General features: G+C 41.5%; 1 protein-coding gene across 7 annotated transcripts in view; it reads left to right on the top strand.

Moving 5' to 3' along the window:
* The window catches only part of VPS13B (vacuolar protein sorting 13 homolog B), a 629,099-nt gene that overhangs the window by 88,634 nt on the left and 521,038 nt on the right, over positions 1 to 19,427 (top strand). For all 7 annotated transcript variants that reach the window (XR_011855676.1, XM_072151499.1, XM_072151498.1 and 4 more), the window contains exons 9-14: positions 3,700 to 3,795; positions 8,534 to 8,656; positions 9,872 to 10,009; positions 15,354 to 15,441; positions 17,539 to 17,730; positions 17,811 to 17,980. Coding sequence is in view for 6 of the 7 variants with exons in the window: in XM_072151499.1 (XP_072007600.1) it covers positions 3,700 to 3,795; positions 8,534 to 8,656; positions 9,872 to 10,009; positions 15,354 to 15,441; positions 17,539 to 17,730; positions 17,811 to 17,980 (807 nt within the window). In the remaining variant the exon portion in view is untranslated. The remainder of the gene's footprint in view (positions 1 to 3,699; positions 3,796 to 8,533; positions 8,657 to 9,871; positions 10,010 to 15,353; positions 15,442 to 17,538; positions 17,731 to 17,810; positions 17,981 to 19,427) is intronic.

The raw sequence follows: 19,427 nt of genomic DNA, 5'->3' as shown, positions 1-19,427 counted from the left end.
TGTTGTTTGCTGCCCTTGTGTCATCACAGTGGTAAAAATCTTCTAAGCTTCATTTTTTGGCTCTCTGTGACAATTGCATTTTTAAAAATGTTGGGTTGTCATAAGAAAAAGGATTAAAAATAAAGCTTAATTGCAGACACCTGTGATAACTGTTAGTTATATATTGTAGCCTGGGGCTAAAGTACAATAAATTACCAACATCCAGAGGTCCGTTTGTAACTAGGGGTCGTCTGTAAGTCGGGTGTTCTTAAGTAGGGGACCGCCTGTATGCTATTAAAAAGGTTCCTGCATTATTTTTGAAGGTGATAATATCATAAATTGCTATAATGCAATGAGTTCCATTCATACAGTTGGGTTGAGAATTGTGCCTGGAGGGCATTGGTTGTATGAGGCGACCATTAATTTATGGAAAGACACAGATCAGTGGCCCTTTTATGCTAAAGGTTTCCTTGATAAAATAAAACTCCCCCCCCCCCCCCCAAAAAGCAATAATTCTGCTGCTCCTTAACACCTTCTACCCTCAAATGACCTGCAACAAATTAACAAACATCTAGCGGAGAAGAAAACTTACATCTGCGATGTGATGTTTAGTATGAGATTCACATGTTACACCGAGACGGAAAACATTAGCGTTCATTGTTCTAGTTTCTTGCGAGGAATGTATGGAATTAATTTGTGGTTCATATTTTGGTATTTAAAAAAAAGGGGGTCATATTTCTGCATTAGCATCCCGAGTGGTTGATACCATTCCAGGGAAATGGGAAGAAAACATGCCAAATTAAACGTAACATTTTCCTAATGCTGTTGAAAATTGTTCTTGTAATGTTTAAGTTCTTTTAATCAATTAATTGCTTTTCCTCTGCAATAATTGCTGACAGCTGATGGGAAGGAAGGAGAGAAATTGGGCTATATTTTAAAAAAAACGTAATTTTTTTTTTGTTTTTTTACTCAATGCTGTCTTGTTTCACATCACACTCCTGTATGTGTGTCTTCTTCTTGAATGGAATTTTTCAAAGTTAAAAATTGCAGTTACCACAAATTCAGCATATTCAGGCCGACAGGAAATATGCACCATCGTTTCTTTCTACTGATAGGAAATCTACCATCAAAATCCATCATGATAAACCAGGGACACTTACCCATAGATCCAGCACCATGGCTTTGGTAATCTTCTTATACTTGTTATCCATGTCTTCCTTCTTAATAAAATCAACTTTTAAAATTATTTTAAGGGCTCTGGTGGGCGTTACCCTAGCCACTCCCTACACTGGCTTCCCAGTCATGGTGCCTGGATCTATGAGTAAGTGCCCTGGTTTCTTATGGAGAATCTTGATGGTTGATTTTCTTTTAAGAAAAATAAAATAAAAATTAATAAAACTATACTACCAATTTAAAGCCTCCTATGTTATAAACCAAATTAAGTAAACATTTCTTATTATTTGTAATGCTATTCCAAAAATGATATTTAAAGAAGGGCATAACAGAACTGAAACATATATATATATATGAATGACCTGGACTGGAAAGAGTTAGCTGGATTTCCATCATGGTGATATTGGAGACCTGTGTATAAGGTCATCAATATTTGTTAAATGGGGATCCAACAGTGGAAACCCCAATTGATGAGCTGATAATAGCTGCCTTTTATGTGCCAATACATTTCAATGTGAGGAGAACTGCAGTAGCGTGGGCCAGCCACCAAAGAGAGAATGGTGCTCTTTATTCATGCCATAAACCTCAATCAGTGGCCTTAATACCGGACCCCATCAATTTGAAATTGAAGATTTATTCTTTAAATATTTCATTAATATACTAGATCTTCAAATGATATTCAGTGTAAAAGTGAGCAATTAAATTCTAATAAAGACCAACTAGGTTGTAGGTCCATCTACTGTAGACCTACGGTAACCCTTTTTTAATCCACAACGAGGAACATGTGCTTTGCCGGTAAACAATACAAAACATGCGAGTCATTTTTAGTTCTTAGGCTGCAGTCATACGCTCTGCTAGTGTTTCATTCATAGCGCAACGCTAGCACACCACGGGCGGGCCTCAGCCCAATCACATATGTGTTTCCAGGGAACAATACAAGACACCGGGGTCTGGTTATCGATCACATGCATTTCCCTGGAAACGCGTATGCAATTTCACTGAGCCCCGGCCTCTGTACACTAGCATTGTGTTATGATCTGTGGCAGCATGTGACTGCGGCCGTAGGCACTGGGGCGTGCCACGGTCAATCGCGTATGTGCTTTGTCTGCAATTGTCGAATTGCAAGACACCTAGTGCTGGATACCGATCGAAGTGCGCTTTGATTCCGTTTCTACACTGTGTCAAAGCATTACATGTGACATCACCTCAATAGTGCTGTCACCGGTGCGTTCTTGGATTGCTCTTGGTGCATTTTTAAACGCACTGAAAATTCTTGTGTTTTTACATGTTTACCATGTGTTTGGCTGGTTTGAATCCTGCATTAACATTTTCACAGCTTCTTAAACGTCCACTAATGAAGAAAAACGGATTCAAACCAGGCAAACGCATAGTAAACATGCAATAACACATGCTACATCAGTGCGTTTAAAATCGCACCAAAAACTGACAGTGTGCCACCACCCTGAGGATGTGGACACACGTCCTGCTTGCCATGCGTTTTGAAGCGGAACAGGAAGGGGCTTGTGCCAATCGCATCAGTGGCTCAAATGAAGCAAATGAAACCACGCGTTTTGCATTGTTTATATGTAAAACATGGCTGCTAGTAACCAATCACTTGCTTTTCCTTTGAAGCGCTGATGCGATTGGGCAAAAGCCCCTTCCCGTTCCGGTTGCCATCAGTTGCAAAAAGCATTACTATTGGAATGTGTTTCTGCACCCAAAATGCATCTGTGATTGGAACCAGCTCCTCGGCACTTCAATTGTGTTTCTGCAGCAATTCAACTGCAGCGTGTGAACGCGGCCCCAGATATTACATAGGAGAAGCACTAACAGCATTGAATACATAAAGAGCTTTTTTTCAATAAACTAGATAAAACAAGAGACATAAATGCAAACAAGCAGTTCTAGTATAGCCAGGGAACCAACCAAGCATAAGCCACATATTCATCCCCAAAATGTAGCCTTCCTATGTGTAATCCGTAGCTGTTGGGGATTTTTAACTGGGAACACATGGCTTGTTGTACGGGGGGAGGTCTCTTGAGCGTTTCAGTTCCGCTCCTTTCACGTATATGCCGTTAATATCATGACAGATCTAGACATAAATATCCACAAGAAGAGCTGAAGACTAACGTTTAACCTCTTGTCTGGTACTTAATCTCCACTGTACATGATACGCAAGACTGCAGTACAATTCGAGGGGCTGTGCACCACACAAGTGTTGTCTTAAGATACCCGGCCATTTTTCATCTACTGTATAAATTCGGCGTTGAGAGAAAAGGTGAAAGTAAATGAAAGGCAGTGTGATGGCTGGATCGGCTCCTGCCTCTCTTTACATTACACTTGGCATATTTAACGTCAGCCTCCTATGCAGTGGTGTGGTTAATGTCTTGCAGCTGTTTCATTGCACCTGTTTCCTGTCCAATAATACACTTTAGCCAATAGTGAACTTTAATTTGTCTTCATCAATGCAGTCTAGTAATGACAGATTGCCTCTCTTTAATGCTGGCGTCGGCCTAAAATGAAGGTGTGTGTCGTATTGTTTTCCAGCTTACTGAAATGCAAGCCGAGAGCAGCTATTACAGCCCCCAGAAGGTGAAATCCAGAGAAGTCATACGCTGGGAGCAAGAAGGCACCACCATTGAGGTATTTTTTACACCAGATTCCATCTTTTGTATGTAGATTTTTTTGAAAGTTATGTAAATGTATAGCAAATTCCATTTTATATTTACAGGATTTTTTATGTATGATATGTCATGTGTCTAAAAAGTGGAAATACATTAAGGTTTATACAGAAGTTATTTGTAATTTTCTCTATTTAAGAAATCTTTGTGCTTTATTAGAAAAACTGTATGTAAAGTCCACATTAGCAACGCTCCAACTGCATGAATGTGGTTAACCTAAGGGCGCGGTCACACGTTATAAAGCGCTTGAGTTTTTGCATGTTATCATGCATTTGGCTGGGTTGAAAGCGGTTTTCTTCATTGTTTTAAGTGTAAGCAGCTGTAAAAATGTTAATACAGCTCCGTACACTTCCAGCTATGAAGAAAAAAACCGCTTTTAAACCAGTCAAACGCATGCGTTTAAAGGGTGGGTTCGAATGCTCAGTATTTCAGGTGCAGTTTTTGATGCCCAAACTAGGAGTGGAGTGGAAATAGAGGATGAGCAGCACTTCTTTATGATAAGTCCTCACCCAGTATTATCCACACCTGCTTTTGGCTTAAAAAAAAAGCATCTGAAAAGCTGAAAGCTTGGCTGCACCCTGTTCCTCCTTTTTCTTTCATTCCACTCCTGATTTGGACATCGAAAACTGCATCTGAAAAACTGAACGTATGAACGCACCCTCAAGCACATGCGGTTTGAAATACATTTAACCCCTTCCTGACATTTGACGTAATAGTAATGCATGGCGGGAGGTGCGTTCCCTCAAAATGCAGTACTATTAAGTCAAGCTTCTGGCCCCGGCTCCTAAACGGGGGGGGGGGGGGGGGGGCGTGGTTCCAATCGCAGCCACAGGACTGCCAGTGCCCGGGGCTGCACGATCCTCCTCGGTGAGCCGGGTCCTGCCTTACATTACACAGTGTAATACATCTGTATTACACTGTGTAAAGTGAAGAATTGCGGATCAGTGGATCGCTTGTTCAAGCTTACCTGTAAAAGTGATAAAAAACTGTTAAAAACATTTAATAAAAACATTTTTTAATAAAAAGAATTAATTAAAGTTAAAGTCCCCTAAACACAAACATTCTCTATACACATGCAATAAAGTGAAAAAAAAAACACAAAATCACCAAAAATCCCCAGATATTTGGTATTGTCGCGTCCGTAACAATCCGTACAACAACTCAGAAACATAATTGGGCCCACTCGGTGAACGCCGTAAAAACAAAACCTGGAAAACTCACCAAAAATGTAAATTTTTCATAAAATTTCTACAAAAAAAATGTTCTAAAAAGTGATCAAAAAAAGTTATGTGCGCCAAAATGGTATCAATTGAAAGGACAACTCAACACGTAAAAAATAAGCCCTAAACTAGCACTGTCAACAAATAAATATTAAAGTTACGTCGCCGAAAAGATGGTGATGCAAAAACAAATGAGATTTCCTCTATATTAGTTTTTTTCCAGTAAAATTGTAAAAATAAATGAAAAACTATATAGAATAGAGATAATATATATAAAGATAATATAGCATTTTTAGTGTACGGTGTACGACCCCCAAAAAATACAAAAAGAAAGGAAACCAAAATTGACAATTTTCTTATCACCCATACATTCAGGAGTTAATAAAATCTCATCAATAAGCTAATGACCCACTAAAATGAAGTATTTGTAAAGTGCATCTCATGTCGCAAAAAATAAGCCCTTATATGTCCAAATTACCAAAAAAAATAAAGCTTGTATAGCCAATAAAAAGTGACAATGCATAATCTGCTCTGAATGGCGCAGCTTCCCTTCGATGCCCTGGCGTGTGCCCATACATTTTTTGTAAAACACATTCATTTAGCCCAGTGATGGGCAACCTTTTGAGCTTGGTGTGTCAAAATTTGCCAAAAAACCATCCATTACTCGGGTGGTGTGTCACCTTTAGAAAAAAACCCCTTATTTTGTGATATTTGGGGTTTAAATAGCAAATATGTATAGTTATTTAACTTACCTGCTCCTGTGTCCTGAGAAGTGCCCCCCAAAGCAGTGTACATCACAGCCCAGCCCGGCAGAGCTCAACTCAATAAATTAACTTACCTAACTGGCACAGGCTCCAATGACACCACGGACCTCCGTTACTCCTCTTCAGGCCGCTTCAGCTCCTGTGTAGATGTTCCTGCGGAGGCACAGCATAGGTTTCGTCTTTGCAAGCTGGGACTGCTCCACTCTGGAGTCATTGCGCGGCCTCCGCAGAGCAGGACTGGAGGTCAGGAGCAGCAGCTGCGATCTCTCTGACTGAGATGCAGCCGCTCGCTGCAGACCACATCACCGATCGACGGCCTGACCGGCCCCAGGAAACTGCACTACAGCAATTTTTCTCCAGCAGCCATGTGTCACTGAAAATGGCTACGTGTGTCAGTGCTGACACGCGTGTCATAGGTTGGCCATCACTGATTTAGCCAAAGAAAATGTACTTTCAAAATTGCATCCGATTTTGTTTTAACCCCTGTAAAACAATTAAAGGGTTAACAAACTTCATAAAAGTTGTTTTATGTACGTTGAGGGGTGTAGTTTCTATAATGGGGTAATTTATGGGGTTTTAGTTTTATTTAGGCCTCTCAAAGTGATTTGAAACCTGAGCAGGTCCCTCAATAGCAGGATTTTGCGGTTTTTATGAAAATGTGAAAAATCGCACCTGACGTTCAAAGCCCCATAACATCCTACAAAAATGAGAGGATGCATAAAAAACCATTTCCACATAAAATAAACATTCGGTGAATGTTAGTTATTAAGTTTTTTTGCTGTTATGACTATGTATGGAAAAAGTAGAACATTTTGAAGTTCGAAAATCGAGAATTTTTCCAAATTTTCACAAAAAATCTGATTTTCTCATAAATAAATGCAAAACATACCACCAAAATTTTTCAACTAACATGAAGTACAATGTGTCACGAGAAAACTATTTTAAAATCACTTGGATATGTTAAAGCGTTCCGAAGTTATAACCATTTATAGTGACATAGGGGAGATGTGAAAAAAATGGCCCGTGTCAGGAAGGTGAAAAGTGGCTTCGACGTTAAGGGGTTAAAAAGGCATCACAAACGCCACATGTACCCTGAGGACTACACCCTGAGTCCTCTTTAGCAGCGCTTTAAGTCCTCATGCACATGAACATATATGGCAGCCACGGAGGCTTGGAGGCATGGGTTTCCTCTGGGTTTTCACTATGTAATCTGTCAGGGAGGATGTTACGACAAGGGAGGAGTAGCATAAACCCTGCATAAACACTGAGCTTTTATTTATTAAATTATTTTTTTCTCTTGCTTTGACTGTAAGCTCCTGTATCACCCCTCATCCTCATAGACTGTAAGCTCTCGTGTCACCCCCTCATCCTCATAGACTGTAAGCTCTTGTGTCACCCTCATCCTCATAGACTGTAAGCTCTTGTGTCACCCCCTCATCCTCATAGACTGTAAGCTCTTGTGTCACCTCCTCATCCTCATAGACTGTAAGCTCTTGTGTCACTCCCTCATCCTCATAGACTGTAAGCTGTTGAGTCACCCCCTCATCCTCATAGACTGTAAGCTCTTGTGTCACCCCTCATCCTCATAGACTGTAAGCTCTTGTGTCACCCCCTCATCATCATAGACTGTAAGCTCTTGTGTCACCCCCTCATCATCATAGACTGTAAGCTCTTGTATCACCCCCTCATCCTCATAGACTGTAAGCTCTTGTGTCACCCCCCATATCATCATAGACTGTAAGCTCATGTCACCCCGTCATCCTCATAGACTGTAAGCTCTTATGTCACCCCCACATCATCATAGTCTGTAAGCTCTTGTCACCCCCTCATCCTCATAGACTGTAAGTTCTTGTGTCACCCCCTCACCCTCATAGACTGTAAGCTCTTGTGTCACCCCCTCATCCTCATAGACTGTAAGCTCTTGTGTCACCCCCCACATCATCATAGACTGTAAGCTCTTGTCACCCCCTCATCCTCATAGACTGTATGCTCGTGTCCCCCCTCATCCTCATAGTCTGTAAGCTCTTGTGTCACCCCCTCATCCTCATAGACTGTAAGCTCTTGTGTCACCCCCTCACCCTCATAGACTGTAAGCTCTTGTGTCACCCCCTCATCCTCATAGACTGTAAGCTCTTGTGAGCAGGGTCCCCAATCCTGTTGTTTCATACATCTGTGTTATTACTCTATAATGTAATATTATATTTGTATGTGTCCACAATATGTACAATGTGTACAGAATATGATGGGGCTATATAAATAAATATTATCATCACACTTGGTTTTGTTGGTATATGACCTTTAATGCATTTTTCTGATGTTAGATGCTCACTGTATTTTACCGAGGACTTGAGTCTAAGATCACCTGTTGATAAACGAGAAACCCAGAAATTGAGCTATTGGACATGGGGAAGGTATCGGTATCAGCGGCCACTGACATCTGCAGCAATCTGTAGGCACTTATCATTTCACACATGATATCTTCAGATTGGCTGGGAAGGGTGACACAGACAAGTGCTGGAAATGAGGCTCCATTTGTCTGTTTCTTATTAAACCTCAGAATGTGACAAAGATGCAATTATAGGATTGGAATCGGGTTTACCCTAGAAAATTGATATCTGCAGGGACTAACAAGAGCTACATTGTTTGCTATGGGTGTCAGATGCTGGGGGGGTTCATAGTATTACGTGTATATTGAATATTTAGTATTTTTATGCAGGTTCTAATGAAGGGAGAGCCTTTCTTTGACTGCCAAGTTGGTTTTGTTGGAAGCCAAGCAGTTTGTCTCAAAGGAATTATGGGAATTAAAGACTTTGAAGAGAATTCTAATAGGACAGATTCTGTGAGTATTCGACACATTCATTGTTCTTTGCTTTTCCATGTATATCAGCGGATCTTATGTTTGGGTGGTGTGAGACACTGCTTCCTTATTGAAGGTTCAGTCACTTTTAAAATATACCGCACCTTGCAACAAACTTTGTATAAGGCTAAGTTCACACTGCCGCCAGCATTTCCGATTTTTAAAAAATCTTTGTTATTAAAAGAAAACCGGATGATAAATAAACTGAGCAAATCTGAAATCATGTCCGTTTTTAACATTTCTCTCTCATCTTATCTATCCACGCAAACCCTCCCCCCCCCCCAAAAAAAAATGTAGTATTGATTAACTTGACATAAAACTTCCATTCATGTCAATGGGATTTTTAACCTAGGTCAGTGATGGCGAACCTCTTATAGACCAAGTGCCCAAACTACAACCAAGACCCGCTTGTTTATCGCAAGGTGCCAACACAGAAATTTAATTTGTGATTTATACTCCCTTCTCTGTCACAGCTTTCATTCATATCAGACCCCTGAGGACACCAATGAAGCAGAAAATAGAAGAAATTTGGATGATCATTGTAGCTTTCCTCCAGGGTCCCATAAACAGGAAGAATTGTCAGGACTGGAGCAGGAACTACAATGATAATCCAGATCTGTCCACACCTTCCCACTCCTCCAGTAGTCCCAGATAGAGCTGTCACTTTAAAATAGCTCTGTGCACAGCAAGTCCTGGGCTGTCTGGGACTGCAAGAAGATACCTGGAGTCATCTCTGGTGATGGCCTGGGTGCCCACAGAAAGGGCTCTGAGTGCCACCTCTGGCACCAGTGCCATAGGTTCGCCACCACTGACCTAGGCGATAAACCCCTTGTGCTTTCCTTTTTTAAAAAATATTTTTGTGAACTGAGCATACCTCATAGCTCACACTTTCTGGACATAATATGCCTTGGTGTACATTCACACAAAGGTATGCCCGCTGTGCACTGGAGAGGAGGAGGAGTTGACCCCTCCATAGAGAAAAGATGCGGACGGCCGCATGCTCTATCTTTTCCTGTACTGCCGCTGGGCCGCCATTGCCATCTATGGGGACATATGTATGGCCGCAAATTTGCAGTTGCATATACGTCCCCCAGACGTTCGTGTGATGAGGCCTTACACTTTCTGCAGCGGGGTATCTGTATAGCTTTGTGTATATGATATCTAATTTCTTCTCTTTTTTCCGTCCTCTCTTTTCAGGAGGCCTGTTTCTTTATGTGTGGGGAGAGTTTAAGCAATAAAGGAAATGCTTACCTTACAAATTCACTATTTGACTACCGAAGTCCAGAAAATAATGGGATACGAGCAGAATTTATTTTGGACTCCTGTACTCATAAGGTCAGTAAGAAACTAATTTAAGCTCATACGTTAAGTAGTCACGTTCTGTACGTCGTCAGACACTGTGTTGCGGCCGGCCTGGCTCACGCATCTGCCTGCAACGTGCAAGAATGGCCACTATGCTACCGAAACAGAACTTTCAGAGTCCATCTCATGCAATTAGATAACAGTGTGTTAAGATGACCACTACTTTACACACGGAGCCAGAAAACGTTGGCGCAATCCGTACTGTAAGAGCCAAATTAACAGAAATATACTGGCTGATTCATACTAAATGCAGTGTCACTGACCTCATTTTAAACCCCGGACCCATGATCAGGACTTGATTTTTTTTATGGCCTCCTTTTCCTGAAAATTTTTTTTTTAAATGCTCTAGCTGGCATGTTATTGGGACCAGAGGGACTCTGGTGACACCAATATGTGCATGTTTATAAAATGTAATTTTTTTAGGAAAAAAAAGACCATAAAAACTTATAACAAGGCCAAATCCTTCTTCAGGTTGCAAAGTGGATCAGTCAATTGTGACCCTGTTTGGGGGGGTAAAAAATAAAACCTCTCAACTTAAATATAAATAATAAATAATTTTATTAAAAGGAGGAAACCTTTACAGATTATTTTTCTGTCAAAATACTTTCCATAGATTATAGAGAGAGACATTAACCCCTGCAATTGGTTAAGAAGGAGAAATGTCTTCAGTCGATTCGCTAAATGAGTTGTGTTTGATGAAGCATGTTGTGTGGCAAAGAAATTCACAGCATTTTAAAACTTGTGCAGATCTGCTAAGGTTTGGTCATTGTCCTGGAGATAAATCAGCTACAAGCCCTCAAAAAAGTTCTTCATTAGATGGGTTTTTCACACAAACAGGCTTGGTCCATGAAAGATGGACCAGATGGTGGGCACATTTCATGGACAGGACTCTCCTCTGAGTCTCAATACATCATAATTATACATGATGCAATGAGTCCCAGCATCATCACAGGACAACCGAGCCATACAGAAAAAATACAGTATTGAGTGGTGTATGGAGTTGTATGGGGTTCATTCAATGAAACATGGCCCCGAATGCTCCGTGTGTCACAGGCTTGGCATGTTTATGGGCATAAACCCTAAATATGGTCTCTAAAACCTCCATGTGTTGTGCTTTGCTTTTCAGTCCATGCAGCAGTCTATTGTGTGTAAATGTGGCCTTATTGTGATTTTTCATGCAATTTCTATTCTTTTTTTCTACATATTTGTTTGAAAATTTAGTATCCTGGCCACTAACCTCAGAAAAACAGTGTTTGTAACCACTAAGCAAACATTTCCTTTAGGCTTTAATGTTGTCACATTACTCAGAGTGCAAGTAGGGGCATCCTACCTGGCAGGGACTGTATGTAATTTCATTGAAAATTGCTTTATCCATGGTCTGTTTGATGTTTCTAATCCTGACTATCCTGTCGTACTGTGTCTGAGTGACTCCATGGAAAAGAAACTCCATGTTTTCAGCATGGTAATTTTTCACTAATGCCAGCCAGCACCGGCCAAATTGAACATGACAGGGTTCTGACGGTCCCAGACACAAGCGGAATGTGGTGGGAACCCACTTAGCTGAAATGTGCGGTCAACCAAAATTATTCCATTCTGTTTTGCCCTCCTTTCTACATTTTCATTAGAACATGTCTAAGAGAAGTCCGCATCTCAACTGCCTAACATAAATATTTTCATATGTACTGTAACATTGTATTGTTTAAAAAAAAAAAATCTTTGGGATGCAAAATATAGTAGTAAGGCTATGTTTCTTTTGGACATGTTTAGCATAAAAGCCAGGAAAGCTCTCAGGGATCCACTGAACATGTCTGTAGACGTATACTTACTGGCAGACTGAGGCATCCTTTTCGTCCCCATCTGCTAAGTAGCCATTGTAGCAAGTAGCCATTGCTTCCATCAGGACACACTGGATAAAAAGTACAGTAGACTGATCTACCACACCCTGCTTCCTCCTAGAGTCAGTGGAGTCTGTTGGGAATGGATGTAAGTGTAATAGATCAATCCCCGGCCCCCATTCCCAATTGTATGGTATCCATCCCTGGCCTCCGTTCCCAACTGTATGGCGTCCATCCCTGGCCTCCTTTCCCAACTGTATGGCATCCATCCCTGGCCTCCATTCCCAACTGTATGTCATCCATCCCTGGCCTCCATTCCCAACTGTATGGCGTCCATCCCTGGCCTCCATTCCCAACTGTATGGCGTCCATCCCTGGCCTCCATTCCCAACTGTATGGTGTCCATCCCTGGCCTCCTTTCCCAACTGTATGGCATCTATCCCTGGCCTCCATTCCCAGCTGTATGGCATCCATCCCTGGCCTCCATTCCCAGCTGTATGGCATCCATCCCTGGCCTCCATTCCCAGCTGTATGGCATCCATCCCTGGCCTCCATTCCCAGCTGTATGGCATGCATCCCTGGCCTCCATTCCCAGCTGTATGGCATCCATCCCCGGCCTCTGCTGCGCACACGCTATGGGTGTTTACCCAAATATGGACAGTTACCTCACTCAGGAGATAACCTGAACATTGGTAGCAGATGTTGCTCCTCCTTTTGCTTTCAGGTAGGAGTAGCCCAACCAGAGGACGTATTTACATTTAAAAAAATATTTCCACTAGCTGATTACTAGAATAGGGAACCTGCTTCTCTATTGCCCTCCTCCACAAGACTTATTCTACAAGTATTGTGTATGGAGCTATGGTTTTCACGTAAACTGGGTCTCTTGTTCTGCTAAATGGTGGTCACCACTGGTCCCCGCTGAGCTAGTGTTTATCACCATAGTTGCTTCTTTCTGGAATACAACTTAGATGCGAGCCTGAGCCGTAGCACAACGGTACGGTACAAGAACCACACAACCGAAAAAAAAGTGTGTCCATGACAAAACAGCTTTTACTCAATTGGCCAGAATTTTCCAGTAGTTGAGTTTCATATTAATGTGTTCTGGAATACAGCAAATTAATTACAAGGTACATGACGCTTAATACATTTTGGTTTGAGAACAATTAACAAATAAGTATTTAGTCACACACAGAGTACATATAGATATAGGGGACTCAGACCCTGTGGAGAATACTAATGGAAGGAAAGAGTACAGCTGCCAACAATGAAAGAGACCAAATTATACACCTACTCCAATGTCAAGAAAGATGTGGTGTAGGCAGCGTCCTCGGGAACCCTGGATCAAAGAACAGCTGCTGTGTATCTACAGTCCCTACCCATCAGCGACTGAATCAACCTTAGCGCATATTTTGGCCAAGAAAACCAAGTGTATGAGATTTTCACCATAGCTTCTGGTTTGGTAGGTCAAATCTATGGATGTCTTTCCTTTGTTTCCTTTATTAGAGAAAGATCGATACTATTAGTAGTGTTCCAATTTGTGGACACTCACGGTGTGCACCACCTATAGATTTGATAACCACAGCACCCCCCCCCCCCTTCCCCCTGCTGTGGTTATCTTTATTAGAGAAAGCAAAAATTAGGGATGAAATTAGAGTGTCCAAATTTGCAACTTTTTTTTTTCTTACACCAGAAAACTGGAATACCGGTACATTCGTTATCAAATTCTCCAAAAAAAAAAAAAAAAAGACACTTGCTCTTATAAAGGAAAACTGTCACCAGATTTTACCACATTAAACTCCTCTAAAGTCATGTGACAATGGGCTTCATTTATCAAAAGTAGTGCAGTCTGTACAATGTGCAGTTTGAAGTGGAGAGGATTCATTAAAACTGGCAGCCAGTCCTCATGAATCTGGCGCCCCCTGCACTGCTCCGACAGTGTGCACCTTTTTTTTTTTTTGTGCAGTTTGTTTATGCTGCAGAATTGTGGCCCTGGTCAGTAATAAATGTCCTATTTTGCCAGAGATAAGGCAAGTTTAGAGGATGTCACTGCAGATGCCCCTACCTTCAGTTGTGTGGTACCTGGAAACACTGCCTGTATCTCCAGTTCAGTAGCACACGATCTGATGTGATCAGAACAACGAGATTCTTAGAAGTTTCTTGGTGCTTTAGAGCTAAAGATGGGGTCATCTGAATTTACTTTCCCCTTATAGCTTCTAAACTTGACTCTTCTCTGCTCATTTTTATAATGCTTTGAAACCTTTATACAGGCAGTCCCCGGGTTACATACAAGATCGGTTCTGCAGGTTTGTTCTTAAGTTGAGTTTGTATGTAAGTCGGAGCTGTATACTTTATAATTGTAACCCCAGTCAAATTTTTTTGGTCTCTGTGACAATTGGATTTTAAAAATGTTGGATTGTCATAAGAACCAGGATTAACAATCAAGCTTCATTGCAGACATCTGTGATAACTGTTATAGATGTTTATTGTAGCCTAAAGCTAAAATACAGTAAATTACCAAAATCCAGAGGTCCGTTTGTAACTAGGGGTCGTATGTAAGTGAGGTGTTCTTAAGTAGGGGACCGCCTGTATATATATATGTAAACAGGTGGGATTTCACTTAATGGGGTTTTATCACAAAACAAGTTAGGCCCTATACACAGACTAGGGCCACCTTGCTGATCGGTGGGGGCCTCCACAGATCACGAGAATGGGGGTTCCTGAGATGACCAGGGCAGCCGGTTGTGCATGGTCGGACTGTCCCATTCATCTCTATGAAGTTGATAGAGATTGCTGAGCTGCACTCAATATACATTGGACCCCATCAAACCCTCGTTCTAGTGATCTGTGGTTGTCCAGTCTCTGAGACCCCCATCGATCAGCAAGTTTGGCCCTATCCTGTGGATAGGACCTAATTTGTTTTGTTGGAAAACCCATTTAATAGAGAATTCTAGAAATTACATTTTATATGCTTCCTGGGGGTGCTAGTAGTTAAAAAAAAGTTAAAAAAAATCTGATGACTGGTTCCCTTTGATGGGGTGTGTAAGCAAAAGCCATAGAGTTTAAGTTTGGGTGGAAATGATCTTTAGTGGTTGCCCAATATATGAATTATAATAAATCAATGTATATATAAAAATAAACCAGTAAAAGCTACACAAATATCCATTCTATGTGAAGGGTGACGAGCAGACCCCTCCATCCAGTTAGAGCTGTTCATTAACCAGCCATTATTATCCCCTTGGTAATAACGTCCTGCAGATGTATGGATATTGGTTTTGTCCAGGGAGGGCACATAGAAGCTTCATTACCTATCTTGACAAGGTAAGTTGTAAGGATAACATCTGTTCTTTTGTAGAGATAAGCTTTCCTGTGTGTTGACACTCAAACCCAAACACACACTTGTCTCTGATACTTTGTCTGTCCTGTTGTAATCTGGGGACTCCCTTGTGCTGAACTAGAGCCGTGTTTGCTTTGCTTTGTTGATAGGAGACATACACGGAGATAGCCGGAATGCAGAGGTTCGGGGCCCTCTACATGGATTACCTGTACACAATGGAGTCTACTGGTGGCAAAGGTACAAGTTCCTTTCTCCTATGTTTGTCCTTTCTTGAATAGCAGAAACAAACACTTCCTTCATTGCCACCTGGTCCTTGACAGTCTGTCCCCAATTTTACCTTGGATATTTACCTTTTTTTAGAGTAAACTACAGACACGCCTAGACTGTCTACGTGCATGGCAAACATTTGATGATATTAGCAGGAAGAGGCTAACAAGTTGGCTTTGTCAATGATATACTAATGCAGCGGATTCAGGTGGAGAAGATTCGATAAAATGGAAAAAAAAAGATCTTTTAAAAAGTTCTTGTTAGAGATGACCCAAACTTTAGGCTCAGTTTCTTCCATTTGGTAGCTCAACGAACCCGGACATGTTGCTTGATGGGCTGACGAGCAGCCAACGAGGCAGCTTTGTGCCCCTTGTGACAATGCATAAAGTCATCTCTACTGCTCAGCAATTGTAAAGGGGGTCGGGAGAAATCACCCTGTTATGACTCACTTGTCTCTGTAAGACGAGCATTGAGAGGCTCAGTCAGACACATTTGACAATGGCTTATCTGTCCCCTGACTTCAGAAAAGTAAGGACACTATTGTTATATAGCAAAATATCCTATATGTATAGACAGACGACTGAAGTTTCTTTTCATATGGTCATACAGAAACAGAAAAACGGACACAACAGAGGACGGCGCCTCGGGTAATAAAGTCGGGTACTTGAATCTTGTAGATAGTATACAGGGTGCTCACCTTATGAGGAGCTTGGTGTTTTGCATAGATTCCCACTCCTGGGGAAAGGTCCTTGATGTTTCCAATACGGATTTGGCTCTCTATGTGGAAAACCAGCAGCTCCCACAACTCTATAAACCCGAAACTAAAGGTTTCGGTAACAGCAAGTGTAGAACAGTAAAAACGCAAACTCTCACATTTTTACTGTTCTACACTTCATATGGTCATCACAGATTCATTAGGGTTTATTTAGCATGTGCTAGCGCTAGGTGCAATCTAAATTAAATCTTTGCCCATGTACCATGACTGTGGTAATCTTCTTATATTTGTTATCCAAGGCCTCCTTCCTTCTAAAATCAACTTTTAAAATTATGCTAATGAGCCAGGAGGGATCTGAGCGATGTAAACAGAGCTCCTCCATGCTGCAGCTTCACCAGCGGCTTCTCCCTCTGCATTTCCCCTTTCCCCCTGCTTGCTGTAATCTCTCACAGCGGAAACGGGTAGTGCTCATGCACAGTGAAACAGTCTGTGAAGCTGCAGCATGGAGAGGCTCTGGTAACTCCCCAAAGGAGCCCTTGAGACTCATTGGCATTATTGTAAAAGTTGGAGGGGTAAGTGCTCCTCCACAATGTAAAAGCCTATGAAGCGTAAGTACTCTGGCTCTGGTGATGCTTCGTTGAGCCCTCCATGCTCATTAGAATCATTTTAAATGTTGCCTGTGCATTGCTGAACAGGCAATGGATAACAATATAAAAAGATTACCACAGTGCCTGGATCTGTGAATAAGTATCCCTGGTCTTTCATGCCTGATTTTGTAGATTTCTTCCTTAAGCTTCTGCAGGCCTACTTCATCTGTATAAGTTATAAGAAAACTCACAACACACCTACATATAGAGTATAAAGCTTCAAAATCTCAGACCAATTCCAATTTTCTACTTCTGTCTCTTTAAAATGACACAAGGACTCTATAGAGTAGTTGTCTAAAGTGACACTCTCTTTCCAGCCTCTTGGCGTGACTCATCTCGGGCAAAAAGTGACTCTCTTCAGAAAACAGGTTCCCTTTATAGATGGAGAAAAAAGTAAAACTTTAACCCAATACCTCTTATGTATATTTATGATACACACGTGGCAAAAATAAATCCGTTATGTGAACAGCATTCTAGAAGGCATCAATTTCTTTTTTTTTCATAATAATAATCATAATGTTTATATAGCGCCATTATATTCCGAAGCACTTTACATCATAGGGGACATATACAAATACAACGATACATTACAAAGTGCTGACATTTCTTGGCTCTATACCTCCAGGTCTTTGGGCTGTAATCAATCATACCTAATGTCAAGTAATACATAATATCCAACATGAGTGTTTTCCTGTATCTTTCCAGGACCTGTAAATCAGACCGAATTTCCAGCTACCAAAGCAGAAGAGAATAGCAGCTTCCAGGAGATGTCCATCAAGAGGCTTGTTGTCGGGCCCATAGATCTCCGACTGGACAGTAGTTCTATCCACCGGATCATGAAAATGGTGGCTTGTTCCCTTGATCATGAATATGAAGCATATGGCTGTTCACGTCCAGGTAAGTGTAATACACCTGAGGATTGTCCAGGCTCTAGACATCAGCTTGATCAACGTAATGAACTTCCATTGTTTCTTTAGTTTTGCAGGAGGAGTGTAAGACTTTGCCCACCACTGAGGAAGTAGCATCTTTGGAAGAATACATACCTACAAGACTCACGTCTGTCACATTACTTAGGTGCTCGATTACCCTGACTATGGCTGAATTCAATCTGCTTGGACAGTTATTGCCTGTCATAATGGGGCAAAAGGTAAGGGCTTAAAGGGATTGTCCAGAGGTTGAAAAACATGGCTCTAGAAACGGCTCCTCTACCGGCCATGCATGGTATTGCAACTAAGCTCATTCATCTCTTTACAGCTGAGCTGCAATACTCGTTCAGACCGGGTCAGGTGAATCGCTATTATTGGTAGAATGCAACCATGTATTGTGGACAACCCTGTAGATTTATTCTATGCTTACTGCTACACTAAGTTATTGCTTAAATATTGGTAATGAGAACACTCCATGTTCTTGTGGAAAGTCTTATCCACATCTTATCTGTGTAAATATAGCAAGCAATTGGCCAATGACGAACAAGCAGGAGATCTGCAGATAACAATACAATCTCTATGGTGACAAATAATTTATATTATTAATTATATTAACAATTGTTTAGGCTCATTTAGTAAGTTAAAGGAAACCTGTCACCACATACAGCCAGTCACAGGTTCCAATAGAGCTCAATTAAGTAACGCCTTCTTTTAGATAAAAAAAAGTTTCGCTTAAATCCACATAAATCACCTTTTATCTTATATTACCAGACATCAGAGGTGGCATGTCCTGCTCGGCCGGCCCCTCCCATCTAATCCTCCCCATGCCTTATGCCTCTTTACTGGTCTCAGTTCATGTCATGTGACCAGAGTGACATCATCTCAGGTCCTTTAGCCTCTTAATAATAGCAAACTGAACCCCATGCATGTATCTGACCACATGAAGTCACAACTGCCTACAAAGACCTGGGATGATGTCACTGTTCTCATGTCATGAATGTAACACAGGGCACCGTGTAAAAAAATTGACACATTATTTCCCATCTGTACATAGAGCTACATAGGTCTGTAGCTGAATATTAGCAGACAGTCCATCAGTACAAGGAGGGAGAGCAGGTATTTGAAGAGAAACAGAGCTGTCAGTCAGAATAAAGGGGTGTGGTTCACTGCCAGCCTGGAAGGGAGAAGAGTCACAAACACCAGACATGAGTCAGAAAAGGTAATTTGCATATCAGAAAAACGTCTGATAGGTGATATGGGGGACTTGTAACCCTTCATCAGCAAGCATTGGTACTCAGGCTGGTCAAAATCTGGTGACAGGTCCTCTTTAAGGCTTAATATACTGGACCGGTGGAAGATAGCTAGCTGCAAAAAAGCTTACCACAAAAGATAAAGAATGTCCTACTCCTACCCCGATTAGCTTCCAATGGAGATGGGAGGAGTGAGGAGCGCTCACCCCTCCCATCTCCACCTAGCCAAATCAGGCCGCAAACAAAGTAGGCACAGGCTCGGCCACAGTGCTGTGAGACTCTCTGACTCACCACACTGTGACCATGCACAATAGACTTCTATGGCAGCAGTTTATCTAGCTATTGGTTTCCATATATGTGCACGCAGGCCTAAGGATGTGTTCACACGCAGCAATTCAGTTTTGTTTTGAAACTCAAT

This window comes from Engystomops pustulosus, chromosome 5 (genome assembly GCF_040894005.1).
Source record: "Engystomops pustulosus chromosome 5, aEngPut4.maternal, whole genome shotgun sequence".
Lineage (NCBI taxonomy): Eukaryota > Metazoa > Chordata > Amphibia > Anura > Leptodactylidae > Engystomops > Engystomops pustulosus.
The sequence above is the reverse complement of the archived record's forward strand: the minus strand, read 5'-3'. Positions and strand labels throughout refer to the sequence as shown.